Source organism: Triticum aestivum, chromosome 4A (genome assembly GCF_018294505.1).
Source record: "Triticum aestivum cultivar Chinese Spring chromosome 4A, IWGSC CS RefSeq v2.1, whole genome shotgun sequence".
Taxonomy (NCBI): domain Eukaryota; kingdom Viridiplantae; phylum Streptophyta; class Magnoliopsida; order Poales; family Poaceae; genus Triticum; species Triticum aestivum.
In genome coordinates, this window is record NC_057803.1 from 47,091,446 (window position 1) to 47,106,335 (window position 14,890).

General features: G+C 44.5%; 2 protein-coding genes across 3 annotated transcripts; both read left to right on the top strand.

Moving 5' to 3' along the window:
* The first annotated feature begins 5,074 nt into the window (after positions 1-5,074).
* LOC123085063 (neurofilament heavy polypeptide) lies at positions 5,075-8,792 on the top strand. The gene is made up of 8 exons (XM_044506634.1): positions 5,075-6,055; positions 6,135-6,180; positions 6,277-6,354; positions 6,497-6,616; positions 7,506-7,604; positions 7,722-7,876; positions 8,033-8,098; positions 8,288-8,792. Exons 1-8 carry the CDS (start codon positions 5,160-5,162, stop codon positions 8,310-8,312), a joined length of 1,485 nt encoding a protein of 494 aa, XP_044362569.1. The 5' UTR covers positions 5,075-5,159; the 3' UTR covers positions 8,313-8,792.
* Positions 8,793-9,340: 548 nt separating this feature from the next.
* LOC123085064 (probable mitochondrial-processing peptidase subunit beta, mitochondrial) lies at positions 9,341-13,851 on the top strand. Of its 2 annotated transcripts, XM_044506636.1 has the most exons (10): positions 9,417-9,453; positions 9,484-10,100; positions 11,048-11,212; positions 11,336-11,473; positions 11,540-11,691; positions 11,827-11,935; positions 12,136-12,234; positions 12,477-12,542; positions 12,626-12,733; positions 13,435-13,851. In XM_044506636.1, the coding sequence occupies exons 1-10, from the start codon at positions 9,432-9,434 to the stop codon at positions 13,519-13,521; spliced, it is 1,563 nt and encodes a 520-aa protein (XP_044362571.1). In that variant the 5' UTR covers positions 9,417-9,431; the 3' UTR covers positions 13,522-13,851. The 2 variants fall into 2 exon arrangements, with proteins under 2 accessions (XP_044362570.1, XP_044362571.1); XM_044506635.1 differs by having other exon boundaries at positions 9,341-10,100.
* Positions 13,852-14,890: the final 1,039 nt, after the last annotated feature.

Genomic DNA, 14,890 nt, shown 5'->3' on the forward strand with positions numbered 1-14,890 from the left:
TAATGGTAACATCAATGCCCTCTATCTCAGAAGGTGCAATATCATTCATGATCTCTAGCAGAATAGCACTCACACCAGCACCCAAATCACATAAACCATGGTAACAATGATCTCCTATTTTAACAAAAATAACACGCATGCCAACAACATGCTTATTCTTGTCTTTAGGATCGGGCTTAGTAATTCTAGTAGCTTCACTGCAGAAATAAATAACATGCCCATAAATATTATCGACCAAGAGATCTTTAACCATAGCTACATTAGGTTCAACTTTAATTTGTTCAGAGGGTCTAGGTGTTCTAACATAACTTTTATTAACCACAGTTGAGACTTTAGCATGTTCCTTTATCCTAACAGGAAAGGGAGGTTTCTCAATATAAGCAGCAGGAACAACCGGGTCAACATTGTAAATGATAGTTTCATCTTTAACTACAATTGGTTCCTCAATCTTTTCTTTAATAGGGGGGTGATATTTAAACCACTTCTCCTTAGGGAGATCAACATGAGTAGAAAATGATTCACAAAAAGAGGCTACTATTTTAGAGTCAAGTCCATATATAGTTCTAAAGTTATGAAAAGCATCGGTATCCATAAAAGATTTAACACAATCAAACTCAAGTTTTATACCTGACTCTTTACCTTTATCGAGTTCCCAAGCTTCATAGTTGCGTTTTATTCTTTCCAGAAGATCCCATCTGAATTTAATAGTTTTCTTCATAAAGGCATAAAGCAGCCAGTAGAAGAATAATCGAGCATGGTTTGATCATTATGAGAAAGCCAAGCATAAATTTTTTGTAAGATAATTTCTCTTGAGCCCATGATTGGGGCATGTGTACATCATGTACTTAAGCCCCCCCCCCCCCCAAGCTTGAGCGATACTTTCTCCTTCATGAGGCCAAAAATTATATATATAATTCTGATCACGATGAATTAGATGCGTAGGATAAAACTTCTGATGAAATTCCAATTTGAATCGGTTACAAGCCCATCCAATATGATCACATAGCCTATACCATGTCAATGCCTTTCCCCCCAAAGATAAAGGGAAAACCTTCTTCTTAACTCCACCTTCGGATAAACCTGTGATGTCCTTGGAACTGCATCGGTGATTCCCCAAAGAGGAAGGGATGATGCAGTGCAACTATGGTAGGTATTTCAATCAGTTGTGAAACCAAGGTATCAATCCAGTAGGAGAACCAAGCAACACTATGTAAGCAGTACCTGCACACAAACAACAAATACTTGCAACCCGACGTGTAAGAGGGGTTGTCAATCCCTCCATGGTAAAAAGATAGATAAATTTGTGCTAGATTGGATAAATAGCTCTCGATAAAACGCGAAATAAAATAAGTAATAAAAAAAGTGCAACAAGGTATTCTTGATTTTTTGGAATAATAGATCTGAAAATAAAAGCGAATGAAAATAGATCTCAACACAAATATGATAAAGAATAGACCCGGGGGCCGTAGATTTCACTAGTGGCTTCTCTCGAGAAAATAGCACACGGTGGGAAAACAAATTAATGTTGGGCAATTGATAGAATATCAAATAATTATGATGATATCCAAGGCAATGATCAATATATAGGCATCACGTCCAAGATTAGTAGACCGACTCCTGCCTGCATCTACTACTATAACTGCACACATCGACCGCTATCCAGCATGCATCTAGTGTATTAAGTTCATGGAGAAACAGAGTAATGCAATAAGAACGATGACATGATGTAGACGAGATCTATTCATGTAGGAATAGCCCCCATCTTGTTATCCTTAATAGCAGCGATACATGCGTGTCTTGCTGCCCCTTCTGTCACTGGGAAAGAACACTGCAAGATCAAACCCATCATAGAGCACCTCTTCCCAGGGCAAGAAAAAACGATCTAGTTGTCCTAACTAAACCAAAGATTCAAAGAATAAATAAGAGGCTATAAATAATCATGCATATAAGAGATCAAATAAGACTCAAATAATATTCATGGGTATAGATTTGATCATAAACTCAAAGTTCATCGGATCCCAACAAACACACCGCAAAAAGAGTTACATCAAATATATCTCCAAGAGACCATTGTATTGAGAACAAAAAAGAGAGAAAAGGCCATCTAGCAATTGCCTACGGACCCTTAGGTCTATGGTGAATTACTCACGCATCATCGGAGAGGCACTAATGAGGATGATGAACCCCTCCGTGATGGTGTCTAGATTGGATCTCATGGTCCTGGAACTTGTGGCGGCTGGAATTGTGTTTTGTCGACTCCCCTAGGGTTTCTGAAATATTTGGAATTTATAGGGCGAAGAGGTGGTGCAGGGGGGCTACGTGGGGGGCACAACCCCCTTGGGCGCGCCTGGGCTCCTCGACACGCCTTGGTGGGTTGTGCTCCCCACGGGCCTCCCCTCTGGTACTTCTTTAGCCCACTGGGTGTCTTCTGGTCCAGAAAAAATCTCCAAAAAGTTTCGTTGCGTTTGGACTCCGTTTGGTACTGATATTCTGCAAAGTAAAAAATAAGCAAAAAAACTACAACTCGCACCGGGCACTATTGATACGTCCATTTTGCATCATGTTTTTCTACTGTTATTTATAATATTTTTATGCATAATAATGCTTTTTGGAGTAATTCTAATGTCTTTTTGCTCATAATATGCATGGTTTACACAAAGAGGGGGAATGCTAGCAGCTGGAATTCTGGACCTGGAAAAGCTACGTCAGAGTTACCTATTCTGCACATCTCCAAATGAGTTGAAAACCTACGGAGAATTATTTTGGAATATATAGAAATACTAGAGCAAATAACTACCGGAGGGGGCCCACCTGATGAGCACAAGACACCAGGGCGCGCCTGGGCCCCCACACGCGCCCTAGTGGGTTGTGCCCAACACGGCCCGCCCTCGTGGGTTGTGCCCAGCACGGCTCGCCTCCGGTGCCCATCTTCTGGTATATAGGTCATTTTGACCTAGAAAAAATAAAGGGGGACTTTCAGGACGAAGCGCCGCCGTTTCGAGGCGGAACTTGGGCAGGAGCACTTTTGCCCTCTAGCGGAGCGATTCCGTCGGGGGGACTTCCCTCTCTTCTTTGGGAGGATAATCTCCATCAACATCTTCAACAACACTATCTTCTCTCAAACCTTAGTTCTTCTCTTGTGTTCAATCTTTGTGCCGGAACCTCAGATTGGTACCTGTGGGTGACTAGTAGTGTTGATTACATCTTTGTAGTTGATTACTATATGGTTTATTTGGTCAAAGATTATATATTCAGAACCATTATGTTATTTAATACCCCTTTGATCTTGAGCATGATTATTATTTGTGAGTAGTTACTTTTGTTCTTGAGGTCACGTGAGAAGTCATGTTACAAGCAATCATGTGAACTTGAAATGTGTTCGATATTTTGATAATATGTAGGTTGTGATTCCCTTAGTGGTGTCATGTGAACTTCGACTACATGGCACTTCATCATACTTTGGTCTAAGGGAATGGATTGTGGAGTAGTTATTAGATGATGGGTTGCTAGAGTGACACAAGCTTAAACCCTAGTTATGCGCTACTTTGTAAGAGACCGATTTGGATCCAAAAGTTTAATGCTATGGTTAGATTTTATCTTAATACTTTTCTTATAGTTGCAGATTCTTGCGAGGGGGTTAATCATAAGTAGAAGGTTTGTTCAAGTAAGAACAACACCTAAGCACCAGTCCACTCACATATTAAATTATCAAAGTAGCGAACACGAATCAAACCAACATGATAAAAGTGACATGATGAAATTCCAGTGTACTCTCAAGAACGTTTTGCTTATTATAAGAGACCGTTTTGGCTTGTACTTTGCCACAAAAGGATTAGGTTATCTTGCTGCACTTTATTTATTATTGCCGTTACTTGTCCGTTTATTTGGGGAAAGTCGGACAACAGATCTGAGGCACCACGCGTGCGTCATGAAATTGACGACAAGATTGGTTGGGACCACATGTAGTCAAATTTGGTGCCATAGTGAATCGGGGTGGCAACGGAGAAGTTGTTGATGTCTGAGTAGCATCAGGGAGGACCTGTGAGCGTGAGGAGGAAGCTCAGTTTTAAAGGTCATAGGTTGGCCAGAGAAGGAGAGGGGTTGGGTAGAGACAGTTTGAGAGGTAAGAAAAACGAGAACATGCGAAGACAAAGACAATGCCTCGTCTCAGTTCATGTTTGGGTGTTAGAGAAGGCACAATTGGAGGAATATGTGATGGTTTAAAAAGTGATGTGAGAACATGTCAATGTTGGTTAGGTTGTGGTCTTAAACTGCAAGAGGTTTTGCACTTGTCATAGAGCTTATTGCATTTACAAATTATTTTGAATCGTGGTAGCGCACACACATCTAATTAGTAATTTTATATGTTGCATAAGAAACACACAAAATTGTCGCTGAAATGTCGTGCAATCAGAGTAATGGAGCATTCTACATTCGACAAGATGTATGTCGGGAGTTCATCAGTGCCACCGGTTTTGCTTTGCCTTTGTATATTTCGATTTGTTTTTCATATCTTATATTCACTCATTAGTATTGGGCGCTCCTCAAACACATCATAGCAAGAGTCTCATCTACATAACACACATGCGCGTGCACACACACAGTATGTTCGGTGCATCAGTGCATTTATAGCCGGACTCACCAAACCCCCTCCCCCTACATGCCCAGCCGGACGGTCTGACTGGTAAAAAAAAGAAACCCTCGACCTAGACGAATGCATCATACCGGCCGCAAATGTCTGGCACCGGCACGCATCATCTGCTGGAAGCAGCCTCCGTGCTGAACTTTTTTTTTACGGGCCTACGTGTTGAACTAATCGTGACAGCCCCGTTGGAATTGATGCGGGCCACCCCCACGCCTCCACTCGAGCCCCTCCCCACCAACCTCCCGCTTACCGAATTTACATCTGCCCCCTCACTGACACCAGGCCCCACCACTCTGGCCCGTCACTGCCACGGGAGCAAGCCGGGCCGGGATCGAGTGCGAAATCGCGGAGCGTGTTTGGAAGGAAAACTAGCCGTTAGGCTCCTCGGCCCCCAACGCTCCCCTTTTCCTTCTCCGCCCCGTTCCCCGTTCCCTCCCACCCCCGATCTCCCATCCCCCCACCCAATCGAAACCACTCCCAAGCAAAACACCCTGCGCGATCCCAAACCCTAGCCATGGCGACCGGGGCGGCGGCGAAGACTCCGACCAAGCCATCGGCCCCCGCGGCGCCCAAGACCCCGGCCAAGCCTGCCCCCTCCACCACCGCGGCGGCGGCGGCGAAGACTCCGGCCAAGCCCCCGCTCACGGCGGCGACGGCGAAGACCCCGGCCAGGTCCGTCTCCCGCGCGCGGTTCGCGCACGCCTCCGAGAACTCCGACCCCAACATCCTCGCCTCCCCTCCCCGGACCACGTCCAAGACCCCCGCCAAGCCCGCCGCCGCCCCCGCCGTCTCCGCCTCCGTCAGGAGGAAGCGCGGCACGCCCGCCCCACCGCCGCCGGTCCCGCAGCGCCGGTTCCTCGTGGCGAAGAAGGGCGCGCATCGGCGGAGGCAAGCCGGCGCGAGCGGGGGAGGCGGCGAGTTCGACTTCGACAAGTGCCGCGAGGCCGCACGCGAGGCGCTGCGCGCGTCGCACGAGGAGTTCTTCCTCAAGGAGCGCGCGGTGTCCGCGGCCAGCGAGGAGCAGGAGTCCCAGAAGGAGGGAGCGGCCGACGAGGAAGCAAGCAGTGCCGCCGTTATCGAGGATGGGGAGGAGGGGTCTGTGGCGGATTTGGAGGGGAGCGGCAAAGTCAGAGCGATTCGGAGCAGAGTCATGGCCAAGGCGATGAACAGCGTGCCAGATACTGGGGCCGGCCGTGTCAAGCACCTGGTGCATGCTTTCGAGAGCCTGCTCTCCATCTCCGGCGCCACCGCTGATGCCGAACGGGCCGGCGAGGAGGCCTGGGTGCTGCCTGGATTGCAGCCGTGGAACGAGGGGAGTGAGGGCTCGCCGGTGGCAGTGTTCTCCTCGTCCGATTTCATGAACATGGGGCCGACCAGGCTTTGCAGTTCACTTGATGGCAAGAGCAACAGGTTGGTTGATACCAGCAAACAAACGAGATAAGTAATTGCATCTAGGTTGTTGCTGATCAAAGTTTGTTCCTCTTCTCAGATCTAGCTGGGACAGCCAGACCGGAGGACGCAGGAGCCGGCGTAACGTGAGGATGCGATAACCTTTTTTTTCTGCTCTACTGTTAGCCATGCTTGTTCTGTACTCTCTAAATTCAATGTCTATTTGCTCTTTGATCTGACAGTCATCTGAATCACTAAGGAGCAGCTGGAATAAAAAGCTCAAGGTCACTAGCCAGCATCCCTTCAAGCTGAGAACAGAGGTGAATAACAAAATCTTTGGCTATAGTTCTGTTTGTTAGTGGGCAAGTCAGTAGTAGTAGATTGAGCATTAAGCATTCAGCAGTCAAAATAATCTACTGTATTGCTATATTGCCTGATGCGCGAATTGTTTTTCTCTAACAGCAAAGGGGAAAAGCCAAAGAACAACAGTTTATTCAGAAAGTCCAGGAAATGTTAATTGAGGATGAGAAGAAGCGCATACATATTGCTCAAGGACTTCCGTGGACAACAGATGAGCCTGAGGTTTGTCATTCTGTATAGCCTAACTTTCTATAACACAGCCTTGCACTTGCATTTTGTCTGGTATAACATACTAGTTCTTGGACTTGAATAGCAAAAATGACATAATGTCAAAACTGATATATGACACATTTGGAGAATGCTGATTTCCTTTGGAATATAACAATGAATGAAGGAATCAACAAGTGTTTCCACGACTCTACCGCCCGGCCAATCCTGTTCCACTGAATGCCCTCCCTTTTTTCATTAGCGACATATATTCGTTTGGTTCAGTATACCTTAGAAGGAAGATAAATGTGTGCTACTTCCAGATTGAAGCTTGTTGTTTGAGCATGCTGTGACTGTTCTTATGACAACATACTAATTCCTGGAGTTGAATAGCAAAATTGACATGATGTTAAAATCAATACTCCTGTGGTATAACATATTTGAAGAATGCTTATTTTCTTTGGAATATTATTGATTAGGAAGATAAATGAGAACATACTAGTTCTTGGAGATGAATAGCAAAAATGACTTAATGTCAAATTACATATAACATATTTGAAGAATCCTGATTTTCTTTGGAATATAATTGATGAGGAAGATAAATGTGTGTTACTTCCAGATCGAAGCTTGTTGTTTGTGAATGCTGTGACTGTGTTCTTATGGCATCTTACTAGTTCTTGGAGTTGAATATAAAAAATGACATAATGTCAAAATTATATAAAATATTTGAAGAATGCTGATTTTCTTTGGTGCATGCTGAAAACTATCAGGTTGTTCTCCTGATTGTTATTGAATTTATTTGCATAACTTTTGTACCTGGTTCTCTTAGGAATCACTATGATGGTTGATAAGTTTTCAGTTAACAAGTGATATTGTTTTAACTTTGAACCTCTATTTTCACTAGTGCTTGATCAAGCCACCAGTCAAGGAAAGGACTGAGCCAGTCGACCTTGTTCTCCATAGTGATGTGCGCGCAGTTGAACGTGCTGAATTTGATCAATATGTAAGCCTCCTTACATGTTCATTGTACATTGCACATGGTTTGAAGCCTTATTTCAGTGGTACTAGCGCGAGTCTTTTACACTCTATTAGGTATTAACTACGGCTGTTTGAGATTTAGGTATCAGAGAGGATCAAGTTTGGTGAGGAATTAAGATTGGAGCGGGAGCGTCAACAGAAGTTACAGGAGGAAGAAATGATAAGGCAGTTGAGGAAAGAGCTTGTTCCTAAAGCACAGCCAATGCCGTATTTTGATCGGCCATTCATCCCCAAAAAGTGAACACCTGCTCTGCAATGGCACTTGTATAGATGATATTTCAATTTCAATAACTCATTGCAATAATGATTCGACATTACCTGTTTAGTTTTCACTAGTTGAAAGTTGTCCATTTAAAAGTAACTAACATTTCTTTCTATTGTGCTTCTTTTAAGGTCATCAAAGACAATAACAATTCCGAAGGAGCCAAACTTTCATCTCCGGCCTGAAAGGTTATCATGGTGAGTTGCAGTTCGAGACTGACTGAACATACACTATAATCTGTGGCAATTAACTACCAATAAATTCATCTTTCACCATCGACAGCTGATTGGCATCAAATACATGTTGTGTTATATTGTTGTTCTCTATTCAAAGCATGCTCACCATGCTGGGTTATGTGAATGATGGCTGACAGTTACTATTGACAGCGATGCATGGTCACTGGAAAGCTGAAGACATGGCCCCGCAAGCAACGTGTATGTCGACTGCATGTATCAAGAGCCGCAGAGCATCGTCAACACGCATGATTTAGATGCTCCCCATTCTTTCAAGTGCCTAGCTTCTTAACGTCTCCATGTGCAACGAGACTCGGTCTTTGTAGCTTGGGTGGTCTCCAGCTTTTCTTCTGTGTACATGCGTTTATGCATATCGATAGCTCTGTGCTTCAGATGCATCCTCCACCTCCAGGGTTAAACCAGCTTGTTGTACGAGACACCGCAGATGGGAAATTCAAGGATGAATTTCTGTGGTCTTGTATTCCTAAGTTGATTGTCGAAAAACCCGAAATACCAATGTGTTGATATATATGTGGATTTTGGAAAAAAATCTCTATATTTTAGCTGTCGCTGAATTTTACTGTCAGTAGCGACCGAACTGAAAATAGTTTTGTGGCAAACTGAAGTGCGTATGGAATGAATATGGATCAAGCTTATCTGTATGCTAAAGGACACACCGGATCACTGAGAAACTGAGATGAGATAACAGTTATCACGCCGAAGTTAAAAATTAGTCAGAAAACTCTTCGATTACATCAACTATGTATGCGTATCATTTTGCAAAATGGTCATTTTACTAAGTTCTGAAACCAGGGAAATATGACTTCTGTCTCCGCGGGATTGAGATGAGATATGTACAACGAGATTTTTCCTTTTTTCTGTAAGACAGAGAAAGTCGCTTTAAACACGACGAAAAATACATTTTTTTTGAGACGACGAAAAATACATTTATTTTTTCTGGGTCAGATTCGGCCCAAACCAAGTCTCTGGGCTAGAATGCAAAATGCTTGTGCTGTGAACATTTCGGTGGCAACCCACGAAGACCCAGTAATCCCACGCCCAACCACTTTCTTTGAAACTACTGTAGCACATTCCCTCACCGACGTGTGGGTCCTCCGCAAGCTAAGCTACGGGCACCCAGCGCTTCTCCCCCACTTGGCAGGCTCCCTCCACGCCACTTCTCTATTTCTCCCCCCATCTCTTCCTCCTCCCCGATCCACCCGACCGCAACAAACCCTAGCACCGCCAGATCTCCACCTCCGCCGCCGCCGGAGAGGCCACCCAACAGATCTCCCCGATGGCGTTCCGCCGACTCCTCTCGGCCGCAGTGCGCCGCCGCTCCGCCGCGGCGGCCGCGGCGGTCGGGAACGCGCGCGAGGCCTCCACGGCCGTCGCCGCGGGCCTCGGCGCCATCGCCCCCGACGCGCCCGCCGTCCGCGCCCCGGTGATGGCGTACGACCGGATCGCCGACGCCGTCAACGCGCGCGTCCGCCGCCTCGAGCACCCGGACCCCCGCTTCCTCCGCTACGCCAGCCCCGTGCCCGTGCACGTCGACCACACCGCCATCCTCGAGGCGCCGGAGACCAGGGTCACCACGCTCGACAACGGCCTGCGCGTCGCCACCGAGTCCTCGCTCTCCTCGCGCACGGCCACCGTCGGCGTCTGGATCGACGCCGGGAGCAGGTACGAGACGGAGGAGGCGGCCGGGGTCGCCCATTTCGTGGAGCACATGCTGTTCAAGGGCACGGGGACGCGCAGCGCCGGGCAGCTCGAGCAGGAGATCGAGGACATGGGCGGCCACCTCAACGCCTACACCTCGCGGGAGCAGACCACCTACTACGCCAAGGTGCTCGACAAGGACGTGCCACGTGCGATGAGTGTTCTCGCCGACATTTTGCAGGACTCTAAGCTTGAAGACAACCGCATTGAACGCGAGCGCGGTGTGATTCTCCGAGAGATGGAGGAGGTTAGTTTCCTGATGCGTATATGTTTGCTTGAGTTTATCACTCCTTTCCACTGCAATAAGGATCTGTTTAGGTGATTTTACGTACAATTTCTTATGCTGCCTTAGATTGATTGCATCATGCCTTCTCTAGTGTTTCATTAATATGTATTTCTTGTTTATTCTGTTGTTTTTAACCAATCCATATAGAGCTCTGAGATAGAAAGAACTAATTTACGGAGACTTGATTTCTTAGTATTAGGAATTGTTATGAACTGCTATATGTAAGAAGACAGATGTAAAATGGGATTTGCTATCAAACTGTTTGGAACCAATACAGATATCAATTTAAGAAAAAAGAACATGTATCGGGTGCTTGTGTTTTCTCGAACTTACATTCGCCAAATAGGTCCTTGCAGAAAATAAGAACTGATCAAAGGCCTAATTTCTTAGTACGAGGCGTTCTAGTTGTATCAAGCTGCCGCAGACTTAGATCATAGATGGGAATGCAAAATTGGCATTTGATATCAAACTGTCCCAAATCAAACTGGTTAACAGTTCGGAGCAAAAATGAATAAAAAATGAATATTGTATGCCCGTGAAAAAAATCTTTTGAATTTGCTGAGAATATTATTCAAGTAGAGTAGAATGTTGCACGGCCATAATGAGTTTAAATGGACCAACCTGCAAGGTTCATCATGCATCCAACAGCTAAACGCTCTTATATTTCTTTACAGAGGGAGTACCTAATATGGATGCAAATAACTTAACTCAATCCTTGGGTTTTATGAGCATACAAGTTTCATGTTCTGCTCTATTATTTACAGACTTCATTTTTGGTTCAGTAAGTTGTTGTTAGTCGCGTCAGGCTGCAACCCGGACGTGCAACATTTCTGAGATGCTACTAATATTTATGTCTTGCTGTGCTTTCTTGAGCCCACATTTTTTTCTGACTCTCCTATGTTATGTAGGTTCAGGGACAGTCGGAGGAAGTTATATTTGATCATCTCCATGCAACTGCATTCCAGTATACTTCTCTTGGCAGGCCAATCTTGGGTTCTGCTGATAACGTCAAGTCTATCACCAAAAAGAATCTCATAGACTACATTCAAAAGCATTACACGGCTTCTAGAATGGTACTTGAGATTAAAAATATGTGTCTAATACATTTGGATACTATCATTTTGTCGTATTGCTATTACCTCAACAGGGTGGAGTATCTCCTAGTCGTAAATAACATGTGTTTTGTGTGTTTTCAGGTCATTACTGCTGCTGGTGCTGTTAAGCATGATGATATTGTACAGCAGGCAAAAGAGCTGTTCAAATCGCTGCCAACTGACCCTACAACAACTAACATGTTGGTTGCTGAACAGCCAGCCATTTTTACTGGTTCTGAGGTATGTATTTTACTGTAAGTTTACCTGTGCTGTTCAAATCATTGATTATTTTATGCTACTCAATAGGTACGAATCATTGATGATGACATGCCCCTGGCCCAATTTGCTGTTGCCTTCAATGGAGCATCCTGGACAGATCCTGATTCTATTGCATTAATGGTTATGCAAACTATGCTTGGTTCGTGGAACAAGAGTGCTGGAGGAGGGAAGCACATGGGGTGGGTTCCTTCCCTATTATACACCCTTTCATCTTGTTGTCATTTCCTTGTGTATAACCAAGTCCCTTCGTCGAAGTGACTTGAAAACAATCCACTGATCATAGTTCACTTTGTTGTCCTTATTTTTTGATATAGTTCGGAGCTTGTACAGAGAGTAGCAATCAATGAAATAGCTGAGAGTATAATGGCATTCAATACAAACTACAAGGACACTGGCCTGTTTGGTGTCTATGCTGTCGCTAAGGTCAGTCGTATTTTTTTTTTCTTTTGTATCAAAGGTTGAAGAAAGTACTTCTTTCTGTATGTTATGTAGGCTGATTGCTTGGATGTAGGCTGATTGCTTGGATGTGTATCAGCCATTATGTGTGAACATGTTCTGGTGGTATAAAATGGTGTGTTGTTCATGTATTTTGCCTGATGATGTTCCTTGGCCTTGTTTTGTAGGCTGATTGCTTGGATGATTTGGCTTTTGCAATTATGCAAGAGATGAGCAAATTATCATACAGGGTTACCGAAGAGGATGTTATTCGTGCACGCAATCAGGTATTTCTTTCAATGAGGGTGGTATTTCTTTCAATGCCAGTTCAATGTGTAGTGGTGTTTCCTATGGATTATTGACGCTGAATAGTATGAAGCATATTTTTTCTTGTGTACTTGTTAGGAATCATGGTTCTGATATTCTGTTGCTCGATAATTGTTGGCTTTTGCACTGGAACATATGTATCTGCCATTGAACTTCTGTCTATCTTTCTGACATTGTCATTGCTTTGACTTGATACTTTCAGCTGAAATCCTCCATCCAACTCCACCTTGATGGCTCCACTGCTGTTGTTGAGGATATTGGACGCCAGGTATATGGACGCTATTATGTAATGTCACATGATATTCCAATACGCATCCTCTGGAACTTATCTTTCTTCTTCTGTGTTGTCAGCAACTCATCTATGGCCGTAGAATTCCTATTCCTGAGCTTTTTGCGAGAATAGATGCAGTTGATCCGAGCACTATCAGGCGTGTTGCAAACCGCTTCATCTTTGACCAGGTAATTATTGTTTTGCCAACTTGCCTTGTTCTATGTAGAATTTTGGATATCCCATGGCGTCGGGTAATGCCAGAAAGTGTGGTCGAAAACTAAAAGTTGCTAAAGTTTTGGTCACTTGCTCATAGATTACATCCCGCTTATGAGGTGCCTGCCAATTGCTACTGATAGACCTCTAATGATAAGAGTATTGTTTCCTTTTATTGGAATATGAATAAGAAGGTCCACTGATATCTGGGTGATATGCTTTTGTTTTGTTGTGAATAATGTAGCTTGCTGTATTAACTTATGAAGTTTTAGTGTGCATTTACCTTTTAGTTGTGGCATTGGTATCTCGAGGAAAATTTAGTTGGAACAGTAGCCTAACTTGATATTATGATAAGACTGCATTCTGTATATATTTTTTGTTGCCTGAATAGATGAGCCATATGGGAAATATTACTGTTATACTGTATGATACATAATTACTCCCTCCGTTCCTAAATAATTGTCTTTCTAGCTATCTCAAATGAACTACAACATACGGATGTATGTAGACATGTTTTAGAGTGTAGATTCACTCATTTTGCTCCGTATGTAGTCATTTGTTGAAATCTCTAGAAAGACAATTATTTAGGAACGGAGGGAGTATTAAGCTTGCATGAAGTTCAAAAGTCTTGGAGATACATATATATTCACTGTCTGAATGCCGTTTTTTCTTTCAGGATATTGCCATCGCTGCCATGGGACCAATTAAGTCTCTTCCAGACTACAACTGGTTCAGACGCAGGACCTACATGCTCCGTTACTAGATGATTCGACCAGCGGTGTACCATGTTTACAGTCTGCAAAGGCAAGATGATTGCTTGTTTTGGCATCAGTATATTAAGGCCACATCCACGCACATATTATGTGCCGAAGTGGAGGAATTTTTTGAGTCTTCGTTTTCCTTGCCCTTCTCTTCCTTTTGCAAACCCACAAAGCTGTCAATAATGGTAGGCAAATTCGACTGACGTGGCTTACTTGGGTGGCCGTCCGTTGTTTTACGATGATGATGAATCGTCATGATACTTTTCCATCTTGTGTTCCGATATTGTTGTCTTTCGGCCAATAATTTTAATGAAGCTGCTTATGTAAAGTAAGATGGTGGCTGTTAGCTTCGATATGATCTTTTGGGAATTTTGCATCGTTGTAATTGTTGTGATGAGTTGTCTCTGTTTGCGTTGCACATTTCGTCATCACGTGTTAACTGGGGACAAATGGCCGATCATACGAGGGAACCACCTTGTGTTGTGCGTTGTTTGTATTGCTCGATCCTGACCGAGTAGGCTATTTTGCAGTCCGCCTTGATGTTGTCAGCTGTTGCTTCGTGGCGTGCGGGACCATAACATGCTTTGTCTATCGCTTAGAGGCGTGTGGTTGGCTGTATCATCCTATTGGGTGCAAGAAACTCGTTTCGTATCGTATGCGGAGGCCTGACTTGTGTGCGCATGAACCTTAATGCGGAGGCCTGGCGTAGTTGAGCGTAAAAGTGGGCACGACGCAGGAAGGACTGAGCGTGGAGATGGCTGGACACTGAACTCTAGCATCACCCCCTCCCTCATTTATTCGCCCACCACTATGCTACGACAAACTCAACACCACTTCTCAGCATCAGGGGCGGCGACTTAGATCTGCAGAAGCAGCGGCACCGATAACTTCCTCCATGGGCACGATGTAAGCGGCGGTGCAGAAAGGAATGAGCGCGGAGATGGCGGGACACTCAACTCCGGCATCACCCCCTTCTTATTTACTCGCCCACCTCTATGCTCTTCCCTATATGAAGCCATTTGCCCTAGAAAAAATAAAAAGAAAACTTTCAGGACCTTTTGCCACCGTCTCGAGGCGGAAACACCGGCGGAGCACTTTTGCTCTCCGGCAGAGCAATTCTGCCGCAGAAACTTTCCTCTGGGAGGGGAAAATCGAAGCCATCATCATCACCAATGCTCCTCTCATCGTGGGAGGCATCATCTTCATCAACATCTTCACTAGCACCAACTCATCTATAAACCCTAGTTCATCTCTTGTGTTCAACCTTTGTATCAAACCTCAGATTGGTACCTCGGGCTGCTAGCAGTGTTGATTACATCTTGTAGTTGACGCTAGTTGGTTTACTTGGTAGAAGATCATTATGTTCAGATT